The 20,956-nt window shown below is 53.4% G+C and overlaps 2 protein-coding genes across 7 annotated transcripts; one reads left to right on the plus strand and one right to left on the minus strand.

Annotated features, from left to right (window-relative positions):
• Positions 1–760: 760 nt before the first annotated feature.
• On the minus strand, positions 761–16,224 carry TACC3 (transforming acidic coiled-coil containing protein 3). Of its 5 annotated transcripts, none has more exons than XM_079154861.1 (16): positions 16,084–16,224; positions 13,324–13,486; positions 13,069–13,211; positions 10,026–10,991; positions 9,438–9,513; positions 9,075–9,210; positions 6,537–6,589; positions 6,076–6,179; positions 4,667–4,754; positions 4,273–4,374; positions 2,937–3,013; positions 2,812–2,855; positions 2,309–2,469; positions 1,333–1,439; positions 1,129–1,249; positions 761–992 (listed from the first exon to the last, which is right to left on the minus strand). In XM_079154861.1, exons 2-16 carry the CDS (start codon positions 13,483–13,485, stop codon positions 927–929), a joined length of 2,406 nt encoding a protein of 801 aa, XP_079010987.1. In that variant the 5' UTR covers position 13,486; positions 16,084–16,224; the 3' UTR covers positions 761–926. The 5 variants fall into 5 exon arrangements, with proteins under 5 accessions (XP_079010987.1, XP_079010988.1, XP_079010986.1 ...); XM_079154862.1 differs by lacking the exon at positions 16,084–16,224 and adding an exon at positions 15,323–15,472 and having other exon boundaries at positions 9,075–9,129; XM_079154860.1 differs by lacking the exon at positions 16,084–16,224 and adding an exon at positions 15,323–15,472.
• TMEM129 (transmembrane protein 129, E3 ubiquitin ligase) lies at positions 16,039–20,608 on the plus strand. 2 transcript variants are annotated; one of them, XM_079154865.1, is made up of 4 exons: positions 16,039–16,252; positions 17,990–18,464; positions 18,906–19,065; positions 19,152–20,608. In XM_079154865.1, exons 1-4 carry the CDS (start codon positions 16,048–16,050, stop codon positions 19,398–19,400), a joined length of 1,089 nt encoding a protein of 362 aa, XP_079010991.1. In that variant the 5' UTR covers positions 16,039–16,047; the 3' UTR covers positions 19,401–20,608. The 2 variants fall into 2 exon arrangements, with proteins under 2 accessions (XP_079010991.1, XP_079010992.1); XM_079154866.1 differs by having other exon boundaries at positions 18,257–18,464.
• Positions 20,609–20,956: the final 348 nt, after the last annotated feature.

The raw sequence follows: 20,956 nt of genomic DNA on the forward strand, positions 1-20,956 counted from the left end.
TTTTTGTATCCTTTTATATTTAAAATACTATTTAAACTGTGAATTCCTTTACCCTCTACAGTATGTAAGTAGCTAAGTGGCAATCACTGCCTCTTAAAACCTTTTGTGTTTAAAGATCGGTGTATGTACATGTTTCACCTGTATGCCATGAATTTTAGTTTTTCCTTTTGATATTACAAGATTTTTGCTTTGAAGCATTTTCCTAAGACTCTTGACATTGTATTGACTACCTCTGGGTAAGGATGGATATCAGACAATTGAAATATTATGAATGGCCACATCTTGTAAGTCCTGAGTAATGAAGGGAAATCACACAAGGAAAGTCACAGCCTCTGTCCCAGTGACTGCCGTTCACGACCGCCTCTCCAGAGCAGTGCTTGGCAGCCTCTTCCCAGCTCTGCCTCTGTGGCTGGGAGAGTTCAGGATTTTCAGTGTGGCTGTCAGGGTGGAGGAAGGACAGAATTTCTTCTTAGGAAAACCTATTTGGTCTCCGTGCTCCCACCGCACCAGAATGTCAGCGTTAACCCATGACTCCCACCGCCTGGGCCCCCAAGGTCACAAGTCTCCCAGGCCTCGCCCACCTTACATGAATGCTCAGGTTCACGTGCTTCCTCTCTGTGGTCCTGAGGGGGGAGAGGCAGTGTCCCTCCTGCACAGGACCAGTGGCTGACCAGATGCCAGGCTCGAGGCAGGGCTCGTGCAGGCTCACCCCAGAGTAACGGACAGGCAGCCTCAGGCCAGACCCCAGGCACCCTCATTTTAGTGGAGACCAGTGCGACTTCAGAATTTGAGCTCAAGGGAAACTTTATTTAGTCTTCTTTTTTAAAAGCAATCAATCTAGTTTGAAAACAAGTTGAGGTTAAGAGAGAAAAACACAAGACAAATCAGACGGACAGACAGGAGAAGGCAGGGTGGCCGTGGCCTTGTCAGATCTTTTCCATCTTGGAGATGAGGTCATCACAGATCCTGGTCAGCTCCTCGTTTTCTTTAGTCTGAAGGGAAAAATGAGTAAAAATGAGTGTCCTGTAAAACGGCTTTTACAGGACACTCAAGGCTGGGAAGGGAGAGGCAGGCTGTGGCCGCCTGGAAGGCACCGTTAAGCAGGGTCTGGGCCTCTCGACACCCCACCTTCTGCTCTACAGTCTTCTCCAGCGAGTGGATCTGCATTTGTGCCTTCCTCAGGCTCGCCTGGAAGGCCAAGGCCTCTGCTTGGGCCTTGCTCCGGACCTGGGTGATCTCCTCGTTTGCCCTGGAGCAGGGGAGGCAGAGGCTGAGCTGGAGTCCAGCCCAGAACCAGCTCCCCCGCCCCCCTGGTTCTCACCCGGCTCTCACAGCTTGAGCTTCTCCTCTGCGTGGGCCTTCAGCGTCTGGTACCTCTGGCCCTCCTTTTCGATCCTCACTATGTAATCCTCTACGCACTTCTTCAGCGACTCTTCGTTCTTAGGAATGAGCAGGTGAGAACTTTTTTTTTTAATGTATTTTTCAGATATTGATGAACCTTTATTTAATTCATTTGTTTATATGTGGTGCTGAGAATCAAACCCAGTGCCTCACACGTTAGGCAAGTGCTCCACCACTGAGCCACGACCCCAGCCCAAGCGGATGAGAACTCTTAAAAGCGTGTCATTTTATCTGATCTGTCAGGCTAAGCGTGCAGCAACCCTCAGGGTCAGGTGTGAACTAGAGACCCTTAGAGCTCTGGGGACATTAGCAACAGAGGTTCCTTCTGGGCACATTCCCAGCTTGTGTGTGGTGCCAGACAGCCCAGTATCTTCTCCTCTGGGACCTAGGTCTGGCCTTCAAGTCCTCACAGCTGCCAGGCCCTAATGAAGAAAGCAGGCCCCAACCCCACTTGGCAGGCAGATATGACGTGCACTGTGCTCTCCATGGTGCTCCCCGGACACAGCCAGGAGCAATGACCCTAGCACCCCGTGCTCCCAGCCCCTGCAGTGGCATCTGAGTGCATCCCTGCCACTTGGGAAGGGCCCAACCACCAGCACCCGCTCCTTCAGAGTGCCCCCCGCTCACAGGCCCCTCTGCTGAGAGTGGAGCCCCGCAGCCGTCCTGAGGTCTGCCCCTTGCCCTGCTCCTCCACCCAGGGCTTCCGTTGAGGGCCCTGCTGCGTCTTGAGCCTGTGCCTACAGATGGCGCCATGTGTACCTCTTGTTCCCACTCCCACCAGCATCTACTAGACGCAGTCTGTCCTGTTCCCAGGACGCCACACTCCCTGGTGCCAGGGAGAGTTGGGCAGAAGACCAGGCAGACAACCCATTCACGGCACTATCGGCATGGACCGTGAGCCACCCACCTTACGGTAACCTTCGATCACCTCCTTCTGCTTCTCAAACCGTTTGAAGAGGTCAGAGAAGGACTTTTCCATGGAGTTCAGGTCCACAGTGAGTTGGTCTCTTTCTTTCAGAACCTTCTGGATTTCGGCTTTGGCAAGCTCCTTCTGTTTCTGAGCCTCCTCTTGAGAAAATCAAACACTAGGACTCAGGGGCAACCCCTGCACTGGGTGCCACAGGCCAAACACAGCTGCTTCTGCCACGCCAGCACCTGGCAGGGAGGTGAGGGCGGGGCTTGAATGCCCCCAGGGAAGACCTGGAGGCTGGTGCTGGTGTGCTCAGCTTGAGGCCCACGCCAGAGGCCAGACTGAGGAAACAGCCTGCCTCAGCCCCCTAGTGAGGGCAGGGCAGGGCAGGGCAGGGCAGCATCTGTCCCCTACCCTGGCAGTCATGGCCCTGGCTGCAAGCTCAGGGGACAAGATGGAGAGGCACACGGGGAAGTGTTGGGGAAGCAGCTGGCACTCACCCATTGCCTGGCACACGAGCCCTTCAAACCCATCCATGACCTTCCTGTGGGGGGAGCATGTGATCATCTGTGGCCAGCCACGGTGGGCAGAGGTGGGTGGGAGCTGAATGTGGCTACAGCCTTACCCCATCTCCAAGTTCTTCAGGCGCAGCTCCTCACACCTGCTCTTCAGCTCCAGGTTCTCTTCCTGTGTCGCATTCACCTGCACAAGCCACACACAGTTGGCAGGTGGACACACCTTACAGCTCCACAGGTGTCCCCACAGGGGCTTCCCTGCGCCCAGCATCTTGGGAGCCTGGCCAGGGTGGGCCACCTGCTCCACGTGGCTGCTCCTGTGGACCCTCTGCTGTGGTGGACCTGTACTCGCCCAGTGAACACGTGCAGCAGGTTGTCTGCCTGAGCCCCAGCGGGCTCCTCCGACTTCATTCCACCTGGCTGTGGGTCAGGTGGGTACCAGGAGCCAAAGTTAGGTAGGAGCCCCAGGCCCACAAGGTGGGGCTGGCAGTGAAAACCAGATCTGATGCCACAGTCTGCTCTGGGGTTACTTGTATTGTCTGAGATAGGCAGGGGGCCATGGGGGATGCCCACCCCACAGGAAGCCTGGGCCTATCTGGTTCACGTGCATATCATGGGCCCTTGAGAGGACACTGCCCTGGTGGTGGGGGGGTCACTAAAAGACACACTGGAACAAATGTATCATCTGAGCCCAATCTGTCAGCCATCCTTCCTGGGATACCCGGTCCCTTCTCTGTGTAGACTACCGAGCATATGGGCAGCTCAAGTGGGGCCTGGAGGCACCTGGACCCTAAACGTGCACACGGGTTCTCTTGGGCTACCCAGAATCAGAGTTAACACAGGCTGAGGTTTCTGCATATCTGAAGAGCAAGGAGAGATGGCTGAAAATGTGGGAAGTGTAGGGCCGGGGGCCTCAGACACCAAGAAAGTGAAGACAAGCCTTTTAACCTACCCAGAGCCATGTCTATGGGGGTCAGGGGAAAGTGGAAAGGGGTAACCCAGGTTTGCAGCAGAAAGTAAACACCCTCAGTTCTGAGACATTGGTGTTCATTTGCCACAGCACAACTGCAGCAAGACTGCCCCCGTGACTGAACCCCTCCTGGGAGGCTAAGGTGACTAAGGTTTCATTTGATCCAAGCCAGCTGATAGCTCTGCATAGGGATAGCTGCCTGCTTGGACCTAGAGGGACACTTGGAATCCTCAGCTATCTGGGCAGCAGTGAAGGCTGAGGCGCCAGAGTGACTGACACCAGCCAGGGCCAAACCAGGCACAGCTTTTCTGCAGCAGAGATAGCTCCACCTCAAGCAGCAAGGGTAGGATAGCTGGTTAAGGTCACTGGACCAGCACAGGAACCAGGCCCTGTTTTCAAAGCTGTCTATGCCCAGTTCTTGGCTAATCCCTAGGATGGCAGTGAGCTTTAGAGGCACTGCTGGCCTGGGTCCTTACCGCTGCATCCAGGTCCCTCTGGCTGTACTGCAGAACATCCACAATAGGCCCAATGGGCAGGGGACCTCCAGGCTCAAGGAGGCATGGGGGTGGGCCTGGTACCTGTGAGGGCAACAGATAAGCTGATGTGAGCTGTCTTGCTACTTACTACCTCTAACATATCACCTCAAGAGCAAAGTCCATCTGGCCTGACCAGAAACCAGGGCCACAACCAGGCAGAGATGCTCAGTGAGGGGCCCATAGCAGAAACCTTGTTTGTTATGGAGGCCAGCAGGCCCTTGTCCACCATCAGACGCAAAGTCTTTGGACCCTAGGAACTAAAACACAGGCCTGCAAGCCACCCACATATCTTTAGACCACAAAAAGATTACTCTCAAAAGACCACAATGCTTACAGGAACATCCAGCGTGCCCAAGAAATCCAATTCCACAAGCTTGGCTTCCAGCGGATTTCCCAAGGAAAGCTCATCTGCATCCTGTGTGCTGAGACCAAACAGGCAGCAGGGTCACCAACACCCTCTCCACTGAGCAGAACATGAGGGGTGATATCTCTTTTTTTTTTTTTTGCAGTGTTAAGGATGGAACACAGGGCCTTGACATGCTAGGCAAGTGCTCTGCTGAGCCAGAATCTTACCAAGTTGCCCAGGCTGGCCTTGAATCCACCAACCTCCTGCCTTGGCCTCCCAAGCAGTTGGGCCCAAAGGCATGCCACTGCACCTTGCCATGTTCAGTCTTAACCACCAGTCTTTTGGTGTTCAGGTTGATAGTAGAGGATGCAGAATTGCACCTGGCAGGCTGGACATCTGACTGGAGCCCCCTTCCTCTCTTGCCTGCCCATCACCGGCAGCTGCTCTCCTTCCTGGTGTACGAGGCCCAAGACTACATTGTCCACAGCAGATGTGCCCAGTTGGGAGGGCCTTGTCTGTGGGTCCTCACAGGTAAATTCTTACAGCTCGGGGCAATAGCCCTTTTTCTTCCCTGGCTTCAAGTTTCCATGTAATGCAGAGTAAGTCATTCTCCTTGAATTTACATAAATATGACTTTCTTCCAGAGTAGGGGTCAGCCTAGGTTTTCCACAAATGCCAGATAGTAAATGCTTTCTGAACTTGAAGGCCACACAGCCTGTCACAGCTACCGAGTTCTGCCCCTGTAGCATGAAGGGCAAGATCAGACTGGGCAACTTAGTGAAACCCTTCTCAAAAAATAAAAGGGCTGGGAATGTGGTTCAGTGGTAGAGCAACTCTGGGTTTGGTCCCCAGTGCAAATGAATGAATAAATAAAATAGTACCCAGAGGTCCAGTTTGCTGTCCTCTGTTCTATAGGATCTACTTTTAGTTTTTTGGTATCAGGGATTGAACTCAGGGTCCTCAACCACTGAGCCACATCCCCAGTCCTATTTTGTAATTTATTTAGAGATGGGCTCTCACTGAGTTGCTTAGTGCCTCACTAAGTGCTGAGGCTGGCTTTGAACTAGTGATCCTCCTGCCTTAGCCACCCCAGCTGCTGAGATTACAGGCATGTGCCACTATGTCTGCCTAGGATATACTTTTCTTAATTTTAACATTCAGGGTCTTCGAAAACCGACAGTGGTATGTATGGTGAAGAAGGGCTCCTCCTGCAGGTTCAGTGACCCCACCACATGAGGCTGGCCTCAGGGTCACGGCCCACTTACCTGTGACCATGCCTTATTTCCAGTTCAGATCAGCTCCCTTAGTCTAGAGATCTCTGATCAATTAGTGTACCCGGTGACAGTCACTTGCCTCCCTGGCCCATGCTAAAAGCGCCACAGATGAGGGGGACATACCTTGTTGTCACTGGGACCATGGGCACTGGTCGCAGAGGGCTGTCTTTCAGTAGAGGGTCGAATTTCAGGTACAAGGACTGTTTCCTCCAGGCTGACTCCTTGAACTGGAGGGACAGGGTAAGGCAGCAGGGTCCCTTGCTGTCCCAGAGATGCAGCCCCAGGAGTTTGGCATCTACTCACTGACAAAGAGGGCCAGGGAGAGGACCACACCACTGCCTGAGGCCCACCTTCCCAGCACTGTGGTGTGTTTAGCTGGTCTCAGTGCGGGTGCCAGGGCCACAGGATGCTACTGAGACAAGAAGCAGTAGAACGGGGCCCCGCAGAGACTCAGACACAACCAGTCACAATGCTGGTGCTGTGGAACGTCCCAAGGGCTGAGCACCACCATCGCTCAGCAGTAACAGCAGCAGGGGTGGGTCTTGGGATACAGACCTGTGAGGCGGCCAGAGGCTGGCACCTACCGAGGAAGCTCCAAACTGCTCCAGATAATCCACCTCAGCACCTGTGCCTAGAACTGAGGAAGTCACGGTGGCTGTCACCTCCCCTAGACCTGGGGCCCTGACAGCTGCACAACAGTGCTTCCTGAAGTGCTTGCCAGGGAGGGACCACCGTTCTTTGGTAATAAATGCAGGGAGGCTTCTCCACTGTCATGGAAGGCACCCCCACAAGAACCCATCTGCATGCATGGTAAGCAACCCTTCCGCTCCACTCCACATATCCAGTGCTGACGTACTTTTTATTTTAGAATTTCCTATTCAACACTGATTGAATCCAAGGATGTGGAACCCATGGACAGAGGGCCAACTGTGTCTTCAAGTCATATTTAACAAGAGAATGACCCCTCAGCAACAAAAAGATACCATATTTCACCAGGCACTCTTCTCAGATTTTATGCCAAAAGAGGGGTGCTACCATTTTGTGAAGCTAAAAAAATCATGCCGGTATTATTTAAAAATCATTTATTACTAGGAATCAGCCTCTGGGACAGGAGTCCCCTATGCTTCTCCTCTGCTACCAAAGCAATATCTTTTTACTTTTTCCTCAACACACACACACCAACAGAAAAACCCAAAAAACCCCCCTAAAAAACATTACTAGTAACTAGGCACAGTGATGCACACCTGCAATCCCAGTGCCTTAGGAGGTGAGGCAGGAAGAGCACAACTTTGAGCTTAACCTCAGCAACTTAGCAAGACCCTGTCTCAAAAAAGAACGAACTGGGGATGTGGTACAGCACCCCTAGGTTCAATCCCAGTCCAGAAAAAAAAAAAGAAAAATCATTCATTACCAAACTGTTTTTGGTGCGAGGTTAAGATACACGGAATGCTTGTGAATGTAAAATTATAAAACTGAATAGTCCAAATCAATGCCCATCATTTCTTCCTGACAGTTTAGTAAACACTTTTCTGGTCTGGGGAAAAAAAATATTAGTACATTAGTCGTTACCAATGTGTGCACTGTAATCAAAATATCATACTTGAGAAGATTTACTAGTGTTGCAAAGCATGGACTTGGTTGTTACAGCTCCGTCTCTAGTACCATCCTGCGAGATGCCATTGGTGCAGCAGCCTCTGAACAAGCCAGCACAGCTCCGGAGGACGCACAGGTGCCGGGGACGCAGGCTTGCAGTGCGCACCCACATGCCACTGGTGAGTACGCGCTGCATGGCTCACTCGTGTGAGGTAAGCACCAATACTGAACCACATCCCCAGCATGTTTACCTTTTAACTAGCCTGTCTGTTATTGTGTATTTTTCAATGAAAGGCTATAAACTAATGTTCAGATGAAAAAATAGGATTGAAGATTATGTGGTGGCAACAATTATGTGGTAAGAGATGGTGACTCAATCTAAAAAATGGGCAAAGGACGTGCAAAGACATTCTGACCATGGATACACAAGTGACAATAAGCACATGGGAAGATGCTCAAAAGACGTTTGCTAGCTGTCAAGGAAACACTAGCCGAAACCATCATGAAAACCTGTTTCACAGCTGCCACGATGGCTAGAATCAATAAGAGATGACAAGCACTGGCAGGGCTGTGGAGCAACGAGGCCCTCCTCAGTCACAGGCACGAGCGTGAAACGATGCAGCCACGTTGGAAAGCGATCTGGCAGCACCTCAAAAAACCAAGTACGGCTGCCATGATCCAGCAATTCCATCCAGGTACGCACCCAGGAGAAATGACACACACCCTGCCTAACGTGCCCATGTATATGAGCATGCACAGTAGCATTACTCATCTTTCCTCTCCTAGTGCTGGGGATTGAACCCCAGGACGCTGTACCACTGAGCTATATCCCCAGACCTTCTTACATTTTGAGATAGGGTCTCATTAAATCACACAGGCTGGCCTCAAACTTGTGACCCTCCTGCTTCAGCACTCTGAGTAGATGGATGTACAGCCACTGTGCCCGCTAGTAGTGTTACTTTGATAAGAGCTAAATAGTAGAAATCAGCTAAGTGCTCATCAATGAATGAACAAACGTGAAGCACTCATATCTGCCATAGCACAGATGAGTCCCAAACACTCGCACTTGGTGAAGACACCAGACACAAAGACCGTGACACACATGACTGACTCCAGGGTCCCAGGCTTCTCCACAAGACCACAGTAGCCAACAGGGAGATCTCACCAACTGCTTGCTATCCTTTAAGCTGACTCAGTTACAAGTCCCCCTGGTTGCACTCGAATGCTGTTTCTGATTGTCAGTGGGTGCCCACCTGCTTATCACTCGTTTGTGTCTCACCTGTGCGTTACCTCATTCACATCTTTTGCCTACTTTAAGAATCCACAATTTACATGTCTAGAGTCCACTACAATAAAAGTATTGCCTTGTTCTACTGAAAATGCCTATCTTTTGATGGACCAGAAGTTTCTGCGATAATCAAAGTCAGGAAACAGAATATTTGTAAATGATATAGCTAAACCAAATAACAACACAAATGTCCACAGGACATCTTTTGGGCAAGCTGAGAACAATATCCAGGGCTGCCTACCCTCAGCGGGGTCCCTGAAGCACTCCTCCTCCAGCTCCAAGGTAGGCTCCAGTCCCTGAGGAGGGGCAGACGTCAGTTGAGCAGAAGGGGCTGCCAGCTCACTTTCCAGACAGCTCTTGGGAGCCAAGTTTCCTTCCTACAAGGAAGGTCGCTGTCATCTCACACAGCTGAGGACCCTGTGTGGGACTCTGCCTCACCAGGTCTCAAAACACATCAGAGGGAAAGGAGGCTTTAGGACAGGGGGCAGGGAGCAGTGTATCCAGCCGGATGCCAGACTTCACTGGTCTCTTCTCCCTCTTCTCTACAGGATACGTAAATGGCCACATAGTATAGGCATGCACCTGCATACACACACATCTGTACCTTGCCCTCTGCTCTCGAGGTCTCAGCTGCCATCTGCACCACAGGTACATCACTTGCTGGGACTGAACACAGCTGCCTGGAGAGAGAGAGTCAGCAGAGGCCGGTGTGCCCCATGTTCCCTGCTCCGGCACTGAGCTGCCACCTGCCTGTCTCCTGCACTGTTGTGCTAGTTCACCTGAGAAGATAGTCATGCTAGAGGTGGATCAAAGTGACTTGAGGAAGTTACCCTAGAGGAAACAGGCTGTGTCTGGGTGTTGGGATAATGGAACTCAATTCAGGTCACAGCTGCCCCCCGGAAGGGACATGCACAGGGACAGTGCTGTGCTATGGTGCCGGTACATGGTTTTCACCTGATGGTAGCCTGTGTTCATCTTATTCTTCTTTAACCTGGACACATGCTATCGCACATCAGCTGAGGTCGTTTCCAAGCACTTCTGGGGCTCTAGCAGCTGTGCTCCCTCAGTTTGGGTCTACCTGAGCCCTGAGATCCTTTCTTTTAAGGTGCTGCAAAGGGACAAGTGGCACCTCTGGACTTGGGTCCTTGATCACATATAGGTCAGCTGCCTGACATGCCTCCCCCATACTCACTGGCTCGAAGGCGAGTTCTCTTGGGCCGCGGGCCCAGCACTCGGCTGCTCAGACACAGGCAGTGTTGTACTGATTGCTGGGCTTTCTGGGGGCCATGCCTCTTTGCCATCAGGCTTGGAGCCATCTCCTAGCAGGCTGAAGTTTGGATCACCCAGCTTGTTCCAGCCACGGTGGGAGTCCTGGGGAAGAGGCTCGGGGCACTGGTCTCCCTCTGCTGCCTCCTGCGGGGCCTGCTCATGCCTGCCCGCAGGTTTCTTTCCCCGTCTTCCAGGTGGAACCAACCTTTTGCTGGTGGTTTCATTAGAGAAGTCAAATTCTAGTCTTATGGGCTCACACTTTGGCAGGACAGTTATTTGGCCAATGGCCTCTTCCTTCAGAGGACTTGGGTTTGTGGCTTCATCAGTCTGCAGAGGGCCAGCTGGGACTGAGTTCTCAGGACCAGATGAACACATGTGGGGAGGGAGGTGGGCGCTGGCTGCTGGCTCAGGGGAACCTGGGGTCTCACCAATCAGGTCTGTGGGGGGGCCCCCTCCACACGGGCTCTCAGGGCTGGTATCAGGTGAAGTAGCCATGGCTGGGGCAGTGCTGTGTGAGCTTTCTGCAGGAGCTGTGGGAGGGATCTCCACCTTGGGTTGGGGTGCTGTCCCCAGAGGGTTTTCTAGGGTCTTAGAGGTGGATGGCATTCTTTCATCTAAGAAATGAGAGCTAACACTTTCCTTCAAGGCTTGACCTGGATTGCCAGACTCTTGACTTAGAGATAACATCTGTTTCTTAGGACTTTCTAGGCCCTGGGAAGAGCTTAGGGAGCTTGGGCCAGCCAGTGTAGCCAAGCTGGGCTTGCTGGAGCTATCATTTTCGAAGGCTTCAAAGTCTATGTCTGCTGGAGGAAGGTCACTATTCGTCACTGCTTCTGTCTGGAGAAATCCATTGACAGCTTTGGTGTCCACTTCCTTGGTAACCTGTTGGCTTCACGGAAACAGACCGGTTAACACCAAGGGTTGGGAGCTTTTCGACAAGATTTCAGTCCACACGAAAAGCATTACTCAAAGACAGAACAAGAACGTTTGGTCAACTTTTTCCTCATGTTCAGAGGACAGTGCACCAGGGGACATGCTGGCTCTGACAGTAGAGAAGGATGAACCAGGAGTCCCAGGGAAAGCCTTCTCACCGACCTACTCTCCCTCTAACTTGGGGACCAGAACTACTTGGCCAGGATGGTCAAGGCACTCGTGGTTCTAGCTCTGCACAGGGAAGGGAACTGAGGTCAGTGATGCTGCTTCCAGACAGTTGGCCTGCTGTGGAAAGCACAAGGGTGCAGAGGGCATCTTCTGAGGAGTCTGTAGTCCCTGTGTGTCTCACACCTAAGGTGCTGGAGTGGCAGAGAGGAGGGTGGTGGAACCAGAGCAGCTGATAGGCAGGAAGGTCTGTTGGGATAATGGAAGGATGGAGGGTAGGGCTGCGGACTGAACTGGAAGGCACAGGGCCATTGTGGAATAAGTGTTACTTGACCTTGGATCACTCAGAGGAGGCCAGCCTCAGCATTTCAGCAACTCAGGAGAAGGGACTCTGCCCTGTAGCCCTACTCTTATAACTTTTCTACATATTTGAAAGCATTAAAATTAAGAAATTGGGATAAGGAACTTCTCACCTAGTCAGAATGCTTACAGCTGCACCCCTCCCTCCCAGTTGCCACGTCAGTCACACTAGGACAATGCCTGGTCAGCCACTCCCTGGTCTCCCCAACAAATACAAGGTCCATGAGATACCACCTGAGCATCCTCCTGTCCCTAGCATGTAGCTCAGCAAAGTACCAGGAAGAAGATGAATGGAAATATGACAGGAACGCCACGCCTGGGCCCTGGAGGACAAGCTTGCAGATGAAGCTCGTCGCTCTTGCCTTTCAGCTGCTCTCCAGCTCCTTTCCACCTCCTGCTCTATGGCCAACTGCTAGGCAGCTCCAGAAACACAGGGCGGGGGCAAGAACCTCTGGCTTCAAAGCAGGCCAGACTCATGGCAGCCAAGTGGAAACTGCCAGCTCTATATTCCTTCTCGAAATTGTTAAAGATCATGTGATTTACATTGATCTTACTGATCAAATTTCAAAAAGTGTAAAAACAACAAACTGAAAAGTAGCAAGGGCATATGGGAAAGCAGTAGATTCAGGCTGGGAGGTGCCTCCACAGGGTGGAGATAGCACATGGCCCAGAGAAATATCTGCATTTATCAGTCACATTTTATTTAAATCAGGTGACAAGCACAAGTGATATTTGTTTCTAAGACTTTTCTCTATATATCTGAAATCTGTTTAAAAGTTTTGAACCGTTAAATCAGCAAAAACCTGCAGAAAATTATGCCAGTGAGGTCCCTTCCTGCTCTGGACAGACTCATTCCTGGTGCCAGAATGACAACCTGTCATTATGACAGGTTGGGGGCCTGTCTGCCATACCTAGTACCTAGCGCCACTTCTGGTTGTGGTTAAGTGTTTTATCCTGATTGCTTTGGCTACACATGTGCTCTGCCTAGTGCATCATAGGACAGTTTCTCTGCCTACAAGCCTCATCTGCTCTCTAGAAGTGCTGACTCTCAAGCACAAGGGAATAAGCAAAATATAAGAGGAAATAAACAGCTGATTATCTTCCCTGGAGATGAAGTCAGGATATTTCACCAAGTCACAGAAACAAAAACTGATTGGCAAGGGCACAGCAAAGAAGTGAAGTTAAAACTTATTCTATGTATCTAAGAATTAACTTTCTACTAATAGGCCACACCCTGTATCTATTTGGAGCAGAGATGAAGAGAAAGCCAGCCTAGATGTGACAGAACAGAGCACTCCTGTGACATCTCTCAGAGAGGCTGGGGTTGTGGCTCCGTGGTAGAGCGCTTGTCTAGCTATATGTGAGGCACTGGGTTCAATCCTCATCACCACATGTAAATAAATAAATGAAAATAAAGGTCCATCGACAATGAAAAGTATATGTAAAAATAATTAAAAACAACAACACATCCCTCAGAGTTGTAGATGTTCAAGAACACCAACACTTACTTCTCTTTCTGCAGCCAGGTGTAGTGGGAGTTTCCTAATCCAGTGCTATTATCCAGAGCAAAAGGAATCTCAAGTGTGCTAGTCATACTAGGACTTAAGATCCTGTGTGTCTGTGGATCTCGCAGAGGTGTCTGAAAAGTCACCTGTTGGAGGGCGAAGAGGAGAGAGTTCCTGTTCCATGTTCAATTTTTCACAACCACGCTGGCAGTACCATGCAGCTCAGGGGTCCCCACTCAGGTTAGAGTTCACACTTACCTTTGCAGCTTTGGCCTGGTTCCTAGGTGGCACATTTTCCTTCTGTGATGGACGAAGGACAGACGATCTTCCGGTAAGTCCTGGTGGTGAAAACAGGAAGTCACAGTTTTCTGCACTTTTTTCACTGATGGCATTTTCGTCACTTAAGACCTGCAGACTCATTCTGGAAAAGAAAACGTTTTTGTGTCAATGTGAGGGTAATGACACTATGTCACCTTACAGACACATCCTAGGGACAGAGTTGCCCCATAGTGCCACATGAAGTACTCCCTCCCACAGAGGTGGGGAGGAGAGGCTTAGATTTCCCATCCTGCTTCAGTAGCACTGCCACCTTCTGGGCCAGGAGCTGACAGGGCTCAGGCTGACAGAACCAGTGCTCAGAGATAGCCCTAGCTGCATCACGCTGTTGGGCAAAAGCTGGGGAACAGAAAGTCCTAGTCTAAGAAAAATCAAAGAGCCTGAGGAAGCCTCAGGTTACGCATAGGTCTCTGCATATGGTATAAAGCAAAAATGGCAGCTGCAGCCAAGTCCAGAAAAAAACAGGACAGCAGCATTGGTCTGCACCCCTTCTACCAGGCAGGAGAGGAGGGCTGGACCAAGATGTTTGCAAGGTGTAAACCAAGAGAAGGCAAGCCATTAGGAGAAAGTTATTCAGTAGGTGCCGAGAAGGGTCTACATCAGGGCCTCCAGGCAGGCCAGAAGATTCTAAAATGGCTCCATTTCTATTTCCCAGGTCCTCATGTTGGTCACTCACAAAACAGATTTCATCACCCTTTTCATTTACTGCATTCCCAGTCTAGGTGTCACTAGAGAACCAAGTATCGACCTGTGCAAAGGGGCACCTACCCATGGTTCTGTTAGGAGCCCTGGAAGTTTAGGTTGAAGAGCAAGGAGGGAGGCAGAGAAGGAGGTCAGCACAACCAGTACCAGGGGTCCCTGCTGTCTCAACTTGAAAAGTCCACTGTGGTACTGTGAGTGGGTAGACAGGGAAGGACAAGAGGAAAAGTGCTGAAACCAGAATCTCCCGCAGACCACGAAAGCAGGTGCAAATGGGAAAAAGAAGTCAAGGGCAATAGGTTTTTGATCTGAAAACTGGGTTACTCGTTGGCAAGTACAGGAGACACTGGATGGCTGCGGCACACGCAAGCCTGGACTCTGGGACACGTGGACCTAGAGGAAACCTTTTCAAGAGAAAAGTGGATAAACAGTGGGCTCATCCTTCTCAGGTGGGACTATGGAGGACAGAAGAGCTCTAGAGCAAAGGAGAGGCAAGCCATGAGTGTGTTTTGATGCCCTCTGTGGTGCAGAAGTAACTGCTAGGCAGGGGACGGGGTATGAGGCACACTGGGGTCTTGATGCTACGCCAGTCCTAGCAAGAATCAGCATTGTGGGGAGGGCAGGTCCGGATTCAGGTGTTCATGGCAGGTGGACACCTGGAGTTGGTGAAGGCCCTCAGGTGGGGAACAGGAGAAAGCATGAAAGCTGACCCTGGAAGATGGCAAAACAGCTCCTACTGCTGGAGGGCAGCAGTAGCTGGGCGGTTGGGGTGGGGAAGAGGACCCGCGATCCCGCAGCTGTTGGAGATCAAGTACTCAAGGCTGGAATTCCGCACGCATTCATGAGTCGGCCTCCAGGTGACACTCGGGCAAGATGAGGTCACCTGGGGGCTGGAGCTGAGGGAGAAGAGTGCCCGGGCAGCTCCCGGAGGACGCCCTACAGGAACGGCCGCCCGCCACTTCGGGAGGCGGGCAAAAGCGTTTCCGGAGCGACCACCAGATCCGAGGCTGCGCAGACCGGACGGGACCGCGCGGGGCGAGTGTCCGGAGGGCGGAGAGAGCTCGTGCGGGGGCCGAGAGAGGTCGCCGAGCTGGAAGACCGCGGGCGGCACCCAGGAGGAGCCTGGCACGCGCAGGGACGGGGCCGGGAGGCGGACCCGAGCCGGCGCAGGTTGGGGCGGGGGTCCTCGCGGCCGGGACTGCGCCCCACAGTCGCCGCCTACCTGTCCGCCGCCGCGCCCGCCGCGCGGAAGAAAGAGCGCCGCGCCGGCTCCGCGCCCGCAGTTGAGCCAAGAAGCCGCGTCGAAAGAACCTAGTTGCAGTCGCCTCCCAGCCCGCGATCGCAGCCCGCCGCGTCCGCGGATTCAAATAGCGACGGTTGGCGCCTCTCGGCCAATCAGCCTGCTGATCGCAGCCCGGGGCGGGCTCACAGGGTGCCGGGAACCAATGGGAGGGCATTCTGGCCCCACCCCCACCCTCGAGCGCCCGCAGTTCCGCTTCCGGGACCGAGGAACCCCGAAGCTGGGGGTTCGCGCTCGCCAGTGAGGCATTGCTGGTTGTCTCGGGCTCTGCGGCGGACGCGAGCGTGCAGCGCGGCATTGCCGGGTCAGAGAGCTGCTCGCTTGTGTGTTTCCCCGCCTGTGAAGTGGGACCAGTTCCAGCCCTCCTCCAGGGTTGTTCGTGAGGGGGCCACACCCTTGCGGGGACCGCCCAGGCGGCTCGCTACTTCCGACCCGGCGCCCTGCTGCGGGCAAAGAACACAACCTCCCAGAGTGCCCCGCGGGCGGCCCGTCGGCGCCTCGGTCTCCCAGAGTGCCCCGCGGGCGGCCCGTCGGCGCCTCGGTCTCCCAGAGTGCCCCGCGGGCGGCCTGGCCACGGGGGTCGCCACCCTACCACTACCCAAGACCCGACGCTCGGGCCTCTTCCCCGCTCTGGGGGCGGCGGCGCGATGGACAGTCCCGAGATGACTTTCACGCTGGCCTACCTGGTCTTCGCCGTGTGCTTTGTGTTCACGCCCAACGAGTTCCACTCGGCCGGGCTCACGGTGCAGAACCTGCTGTCCAGCTGGCTGGGCAGCGAGGACGCCGCCTTCGTGTCCTACCATTTGCGCCGCACGGCCGCCACGCTGCTGTGCCACTCGTTGCTGCCGCTCGGTGAGCCCCCTGCGCGTGGGCGGGGCGCGGTGGCCAGCTGCCCCTCTCGGGTCGGGCCCTGCAAACCGTCAGTGCGGGTGGGAAAGGGGCCGGCGCAGCCGGACTGGAAACCTGAACCGTCTTGGTGGCTGGGGTGCAGGATCACGCCACAGTGCCCGTCGTGCGGGAGGGCGCCTGGGTAAGGTGCCCTGGAAGTGGGTGTGGGGAGAGCCCGCGCGGATGGGCAGTTCGAGGTTTGGGGCTATGTAGATGCAGAGCCCTCTGCCACGCTGGGACACAGGAGCTGTCCAGGACAGTGCTGAGCAGTGACCCACGTGCTCGTGGGGCCTCTGGGAGGTGGGTCTGGCAGTTGGTTAGAGGATGAATTGGGGGCAGCGTTGGGACGCGTTAGGAAACAGGCCGAAGCCCTCTGGATGGCACTGGCTGAAAGAGCCTGGGAGGACAGATGGCGGGTTCCACGTCTACTGCCCTGTGGACACCAGTAAGGTTGGGTACTGGAGAGCTGGAGGCACCCAGGCCTGCCTCTAAGGGAAGGTGGGCTGAGGGGAGTCTGCTAGAGAGAAGGAAATGGGGCTGCTGTAACCAGCTTGTCTCTTGCCCTGAGGGCCCTGTGTCCTGTGAGGCAGAGGAGGAAAGTGGGGTAGGTCTTCCTGACCAGGTTGCTTCCTTGAGGGCTTGTGGGGTGGGTTTCTGGAGACCTTCTATCTGCACCCTCCCCACGGGCACCCCATTTGCACCAAAGGAAAGCCAGGCACACAAGTCATTCTGAGAGAACATACCTACAGTTGACGGTGGAGCTGGCCTTACAGCCTGCTGTCTCACCAACTTGTGTTTGCAACTTTTAAAAAACTTCCAAGTTTCACAGATGTTAGTATCTACTGCTACATAACAAGTTATCTTAACATGTAGAGATTTGGCCAGAACGAATATTTACTGTTTTATTTGTTTTTTTTTTTTTGCAAACTGGAACCTGATTGTGTAGTCCCTTACTATCTACTTTTTTAATTCTGATGTTTGCATTGTGCTGACCTGGCCAGTAGGGCCCTGGAGCTAGTTCCTGTGTCCTTGCAACATACTTCCTTATTGTTTCTGTACTTGCTCACCTTTTTGTTTTTGGTACTGGGGATTGAACTCAGCAGTGCTTTACCAGTGAGCCACATCCCCAGTCCTTGCGCCACCCAGTCCTTTTTATTTATTTTGAGACAGGGTCTCTCTAGGTTGTTTAGGGCCCTGCTGAGTTGCTGAAGCTGGCCTGGAACTTGAGACCCTCCTGCCTCAGCCTCCTGAGTTGCTGGGATTACAGGTGTGCACACTCTGCCTGGCTTGTTTACATTTTTGCACACAGTGCCTCTAGTCAGATCTACTTTCTCAGAGAGGGTGGAATTGAGAGGCCCAGATCTGACCCTCATAGCTGCCCCTAGTAGTCCAGGGATCAGCCCTGTGACAAGGTCTTTGTGTTTATTTTGGTTTTCTAGGTCGTGCTCTTTTTTTTAATACTCGTGTAAAAACTAAAGTAGTAAATTGAAAACCTTTCCCCATAACGTGTGGTGTGGAGCTATGGGTATGGTAAGGCCCACCTAACCTGGGAGCTGGTCAGGCCCAGAGCTAGTGTCAAGAGAGGACATAGTCACTCCCTTCTGCCAGCACAAGGTAGCATTGTGATCTTCAGATGGCCACTGCAGTAGGAGGATGGCACCTGACAACTCCAGTTTCCCTGAGGCACCCTCTCCTTTGCAGGCTACTATGTGGGCATGTGCTGTGCGGCTTCAGAAAAGCGACTCTACTCCCCCAGCCAGGCCCCAGAGGCCTGGCAGCTCTTCCTCCTGGTGGCTGTGACCCTCCCCTCTGTTGCTAGCATCGTGATTTACTACTGGTCCCAGGACCAGTGGACCTGCCACCCACTGGCCCGCACCCTGGCCCTCTATGCCCTCCCACAGTCTGGCTGGCAGGCCGTAGCCGCCTCCATCAACACCGAGTTCCGGCGGATTGATAAATTTGCTACAGGTGCACCAGGCGCCCGTGTGATTGTGACAGACACGTGGGTGATGAAGGTGACCACATACCGTGTGCACGTGGCCCAGCAGCAGGATGTGCACCTGACAGTGACAGAGTCTCGGCAGCATGAGCTCTCGCCAGACTCAAACCTGCCTGTGCAGCTCCTCACCATCTGTGTGGCCAGTGCCAGCCCTGCTGTGCGCCCCTTTGATATCCGGTAAGTATGTGGTGGCTGTAGCCTGCTGCAGGGTGTGGCCTTCAAGCCCCTCAGGAGGCAATGGTTTGCTGGTGATTGCTGCAGCACTCCTGGGGCCTGTGTGGTACCAGTCAGCTACCCTCCAGCAGCACCCTCCTTTAGGGCCCCTGCTGCCCCTTCTGCTCTCTCTCTCAGCCTCTGCAGTTTCTTGCAACACATGTGGGACAGCGCAGGCCCATGGGTTGGTGGCACCTTGGTTCTCAACTCTTCCCTTCCCGGCCCTGGGGGTGGGTGATCGCAGTATAGGCTCTGGCCTTAGGACCATCATTGTTGACTGCTGCCCAGGGCACCCCTCAAGGCAGCTGGTGTCCCTGGACCCTGCCTGCCTCTGGGTCCTGGCTGGCTCCAGGTTGAGGCCTCTCAGGCAGAGGAGCCCAACCCAGCAGGCTGCATCTCCTGCAGGCTGAACTCAACAGAATATGGTGAGCTGTGTGAGAAGCTCCGGGCACCCATCCGGAGCGCAGCCAATGTGGTCATCCACCAGAGTCTGGGTGACCTATTCTTGGAGACCTTTGCCTCCCTGGTGGAGGTCAACCCAGCCTACTCTGTGCCTAGCAGCCAGGTAGGTGCTAGCTCGAGGGGGTGGAGTGGGTGGACTCATAGAACCATGTTGCCAGGCTCCTGCAGCTCCCTCTACAACCCCTGCAGGAGCTGGAGGCCTGCATTGGCTGCATGCAGACGCGTGCCAGTGTGAAGCTGGTGAAGACGTGCCAGGAGCCTGCCGTAGGGGAGTGCCAGCAGTGCTACTGCCGCCCCATGTGGTGTCTCACCTGCATGGGCAAGTGGTTTGCCAGCCGTCAGGACCCCCAGCGCCCCGACACCTGGCTGGCCAGCCGTGTGCCTTGCCCCACCTGCCGAGCACGCTTCTGCATCCTGGACGTGTGTACTGTGCGCTGAGCATCCCAGAGGGTGTGGGTAGGACCTTGGGGGTCTGGAACTGACGCTGTGCCCCTACCAGGGAGTGGCCAGACCTCTCCAGCCTTGGCAAAAGGCTTTATTCAAAGCACATGACTTGAAGCCACTCTGCCTTGAGCCTACTATATGTTGAGGATATTTGTCTAAAAGAAACTTTGATGAGAGATACTCTGTCTCTGGAGACTTCAGCACTTTCTCTTCCTGGCCACCTTCCTCCAGGTGAAGGCAAGTACTCAGAGCATTTGGAGATTCCCAGAACCCAAGACTGCCTTGATGACCTTTACCTGGCGACTTTGCCTTAACTTTACCAAGCACACCTACCCCTCAGTTATGAGCCAGACCCGTATCTGTTCACCCAGGCCCATTCTCCGGCCGGTGTCCTGGAGCTGGCTGCTGGCTCTGGTGTTCTGACGCCCTCTCCAGCCATGGATGCTGCTTGGGATACCTGGGGTGGAGCCTGATTGTGGAAGGGGATATTTGGGGTGCCACTCTAGTGTGAAGGCCAAGCTGGGGCTTCTTGGTGGTTGCCTGTGGAGAGGCTGTTCCTGAATGAGGAGGCAGGAGTAGCAAGCTGGGGTCAGGCCAGGATGCCCCCACCCACTTGTGGGGGTCACCTAGCACCTGGAGGGTCTTCACTGTGCCCTGGTGTCTTTGGCTCCAATGGTCCAGAGAAAACTGAGGCCTCAGACTCCTGGCCCCAGGGCAATGGGGAGGAGGATGTGGCACAGGGACATCCAGAAGTCAAACCCACCAAGGACAAAGGACAGGGCCTGTCACTGATTCCAAGTTGGCTTGGTTCTGAAGAGGCCACTCCCAGTGGCCAAATTTCTGATGGACATGCTGCCCAACTGATGACCTCATAGTGCAGGTGGGAGGGGAAGAAGTCGCCCCCCTCCTTGCTGGAGGGAGGCCCTCCCATCTGTTGCCCTGCACCTTGCTGTTTTCAAGCAGGCATGACGGATCCAGCCAGCCCTACTCATCCAAGGCTTCACCTAATCCCAGGAGGTTTTCCAGCAGAACAGTTTAGCTTTGGGGGATGGGGGTGATGGCAAGGCCAAGAGCCAGCCACAATTTCAAGGACTGCCTAGGAAGGGCCAGCAGTTTGGGGTTATTTTTTACCAAAAAAGGAAGTTAGTTTTATAAAGATGTGTAGCTAAATGATACTGTATTTAATAAAATATTAGTTTGAACTGCTGTGCTTTATTTTGCTTTACCTGATATTAAAGCCAAACTTCCGATATAGGTGCTGTGGCCCATGCCCTCTAATCCCAGTGATCCTGGAGGCGGAGGCAGGAGGATCACAACTTTCAGGCCAGACTCAGCAATTTAGCAAGGTCTATCTTAAAATGAAAAAAAAAAAAGGGATGAGTATGTAGCTCAGTGGTAAAGTGCTCCCAAGTTCAATCCTCAGTGCCAAAAAAGACCAAGCTTTTGTCACAGATGGAGAGGTGGCTGGAGAATATTGGGAAACCACCTCAAACTGATCCCTTGTGCAATGTTTTGTTCAGAACAAGAAGGAATAAACGTGTTCCTGGTTA

Source organism: Sciurus vulgaris, assembly GCF_902686455.1.
Source record: "Sciurus vulgaris genome assembly, chromosome: 9".
In the NCBI taxonomy this organism is placed as follows: domain Eukaryota; kingdom Metazoa; phylum Chordata; class Mammalia; order Rodentia; family Sciuridae; genus Sciurus; species Sciurus vulgaris.

Coding starts and splice junctions, on each gene's coding strand:
- TACC3 (XM_079154861.1), bottom strand. CDS start 13,485: ATGAGTCTGCAGGTCTTAAGTGACGAAAATGCCATCAGTGAAAAAAGT. Junction 13,212..13,323: donor ACCAGGCCAAAGCTGCAAAG/GTAAGTGTGAAC, acceptor GCCCTCCAACAG/GTGACTTTTCAGACACCTCT. Junction 4,755..6,075: donor ATGGTCCCAGTGACAACAAG/GTATGTCCCCCT, acceptor GTTTGGTCTCAG/CACACAGGATGCAGATGAGC.
- TMEM129 (XM_079154865.1), top strand. CDS start 16,048: ATGGACAGTCCCGAGATGACTTTCACGCTGGCCTACCTGGTCTTCGCC. Junction 18,465..18,905: donor GTGCGCCCCTTTGATATCCG/GTAAGTATGTGG, acceptor CATCTCCTGCAG/GCTGAACTCAACAGAATATG. Junction 19,066..19,151: donor ACTCTGTGCCTAGCAGCCAG/GTAGGTGCTAGC, acceptor CAACCCCTGCAG/GAGCTGGAGGCCTGCATTGG.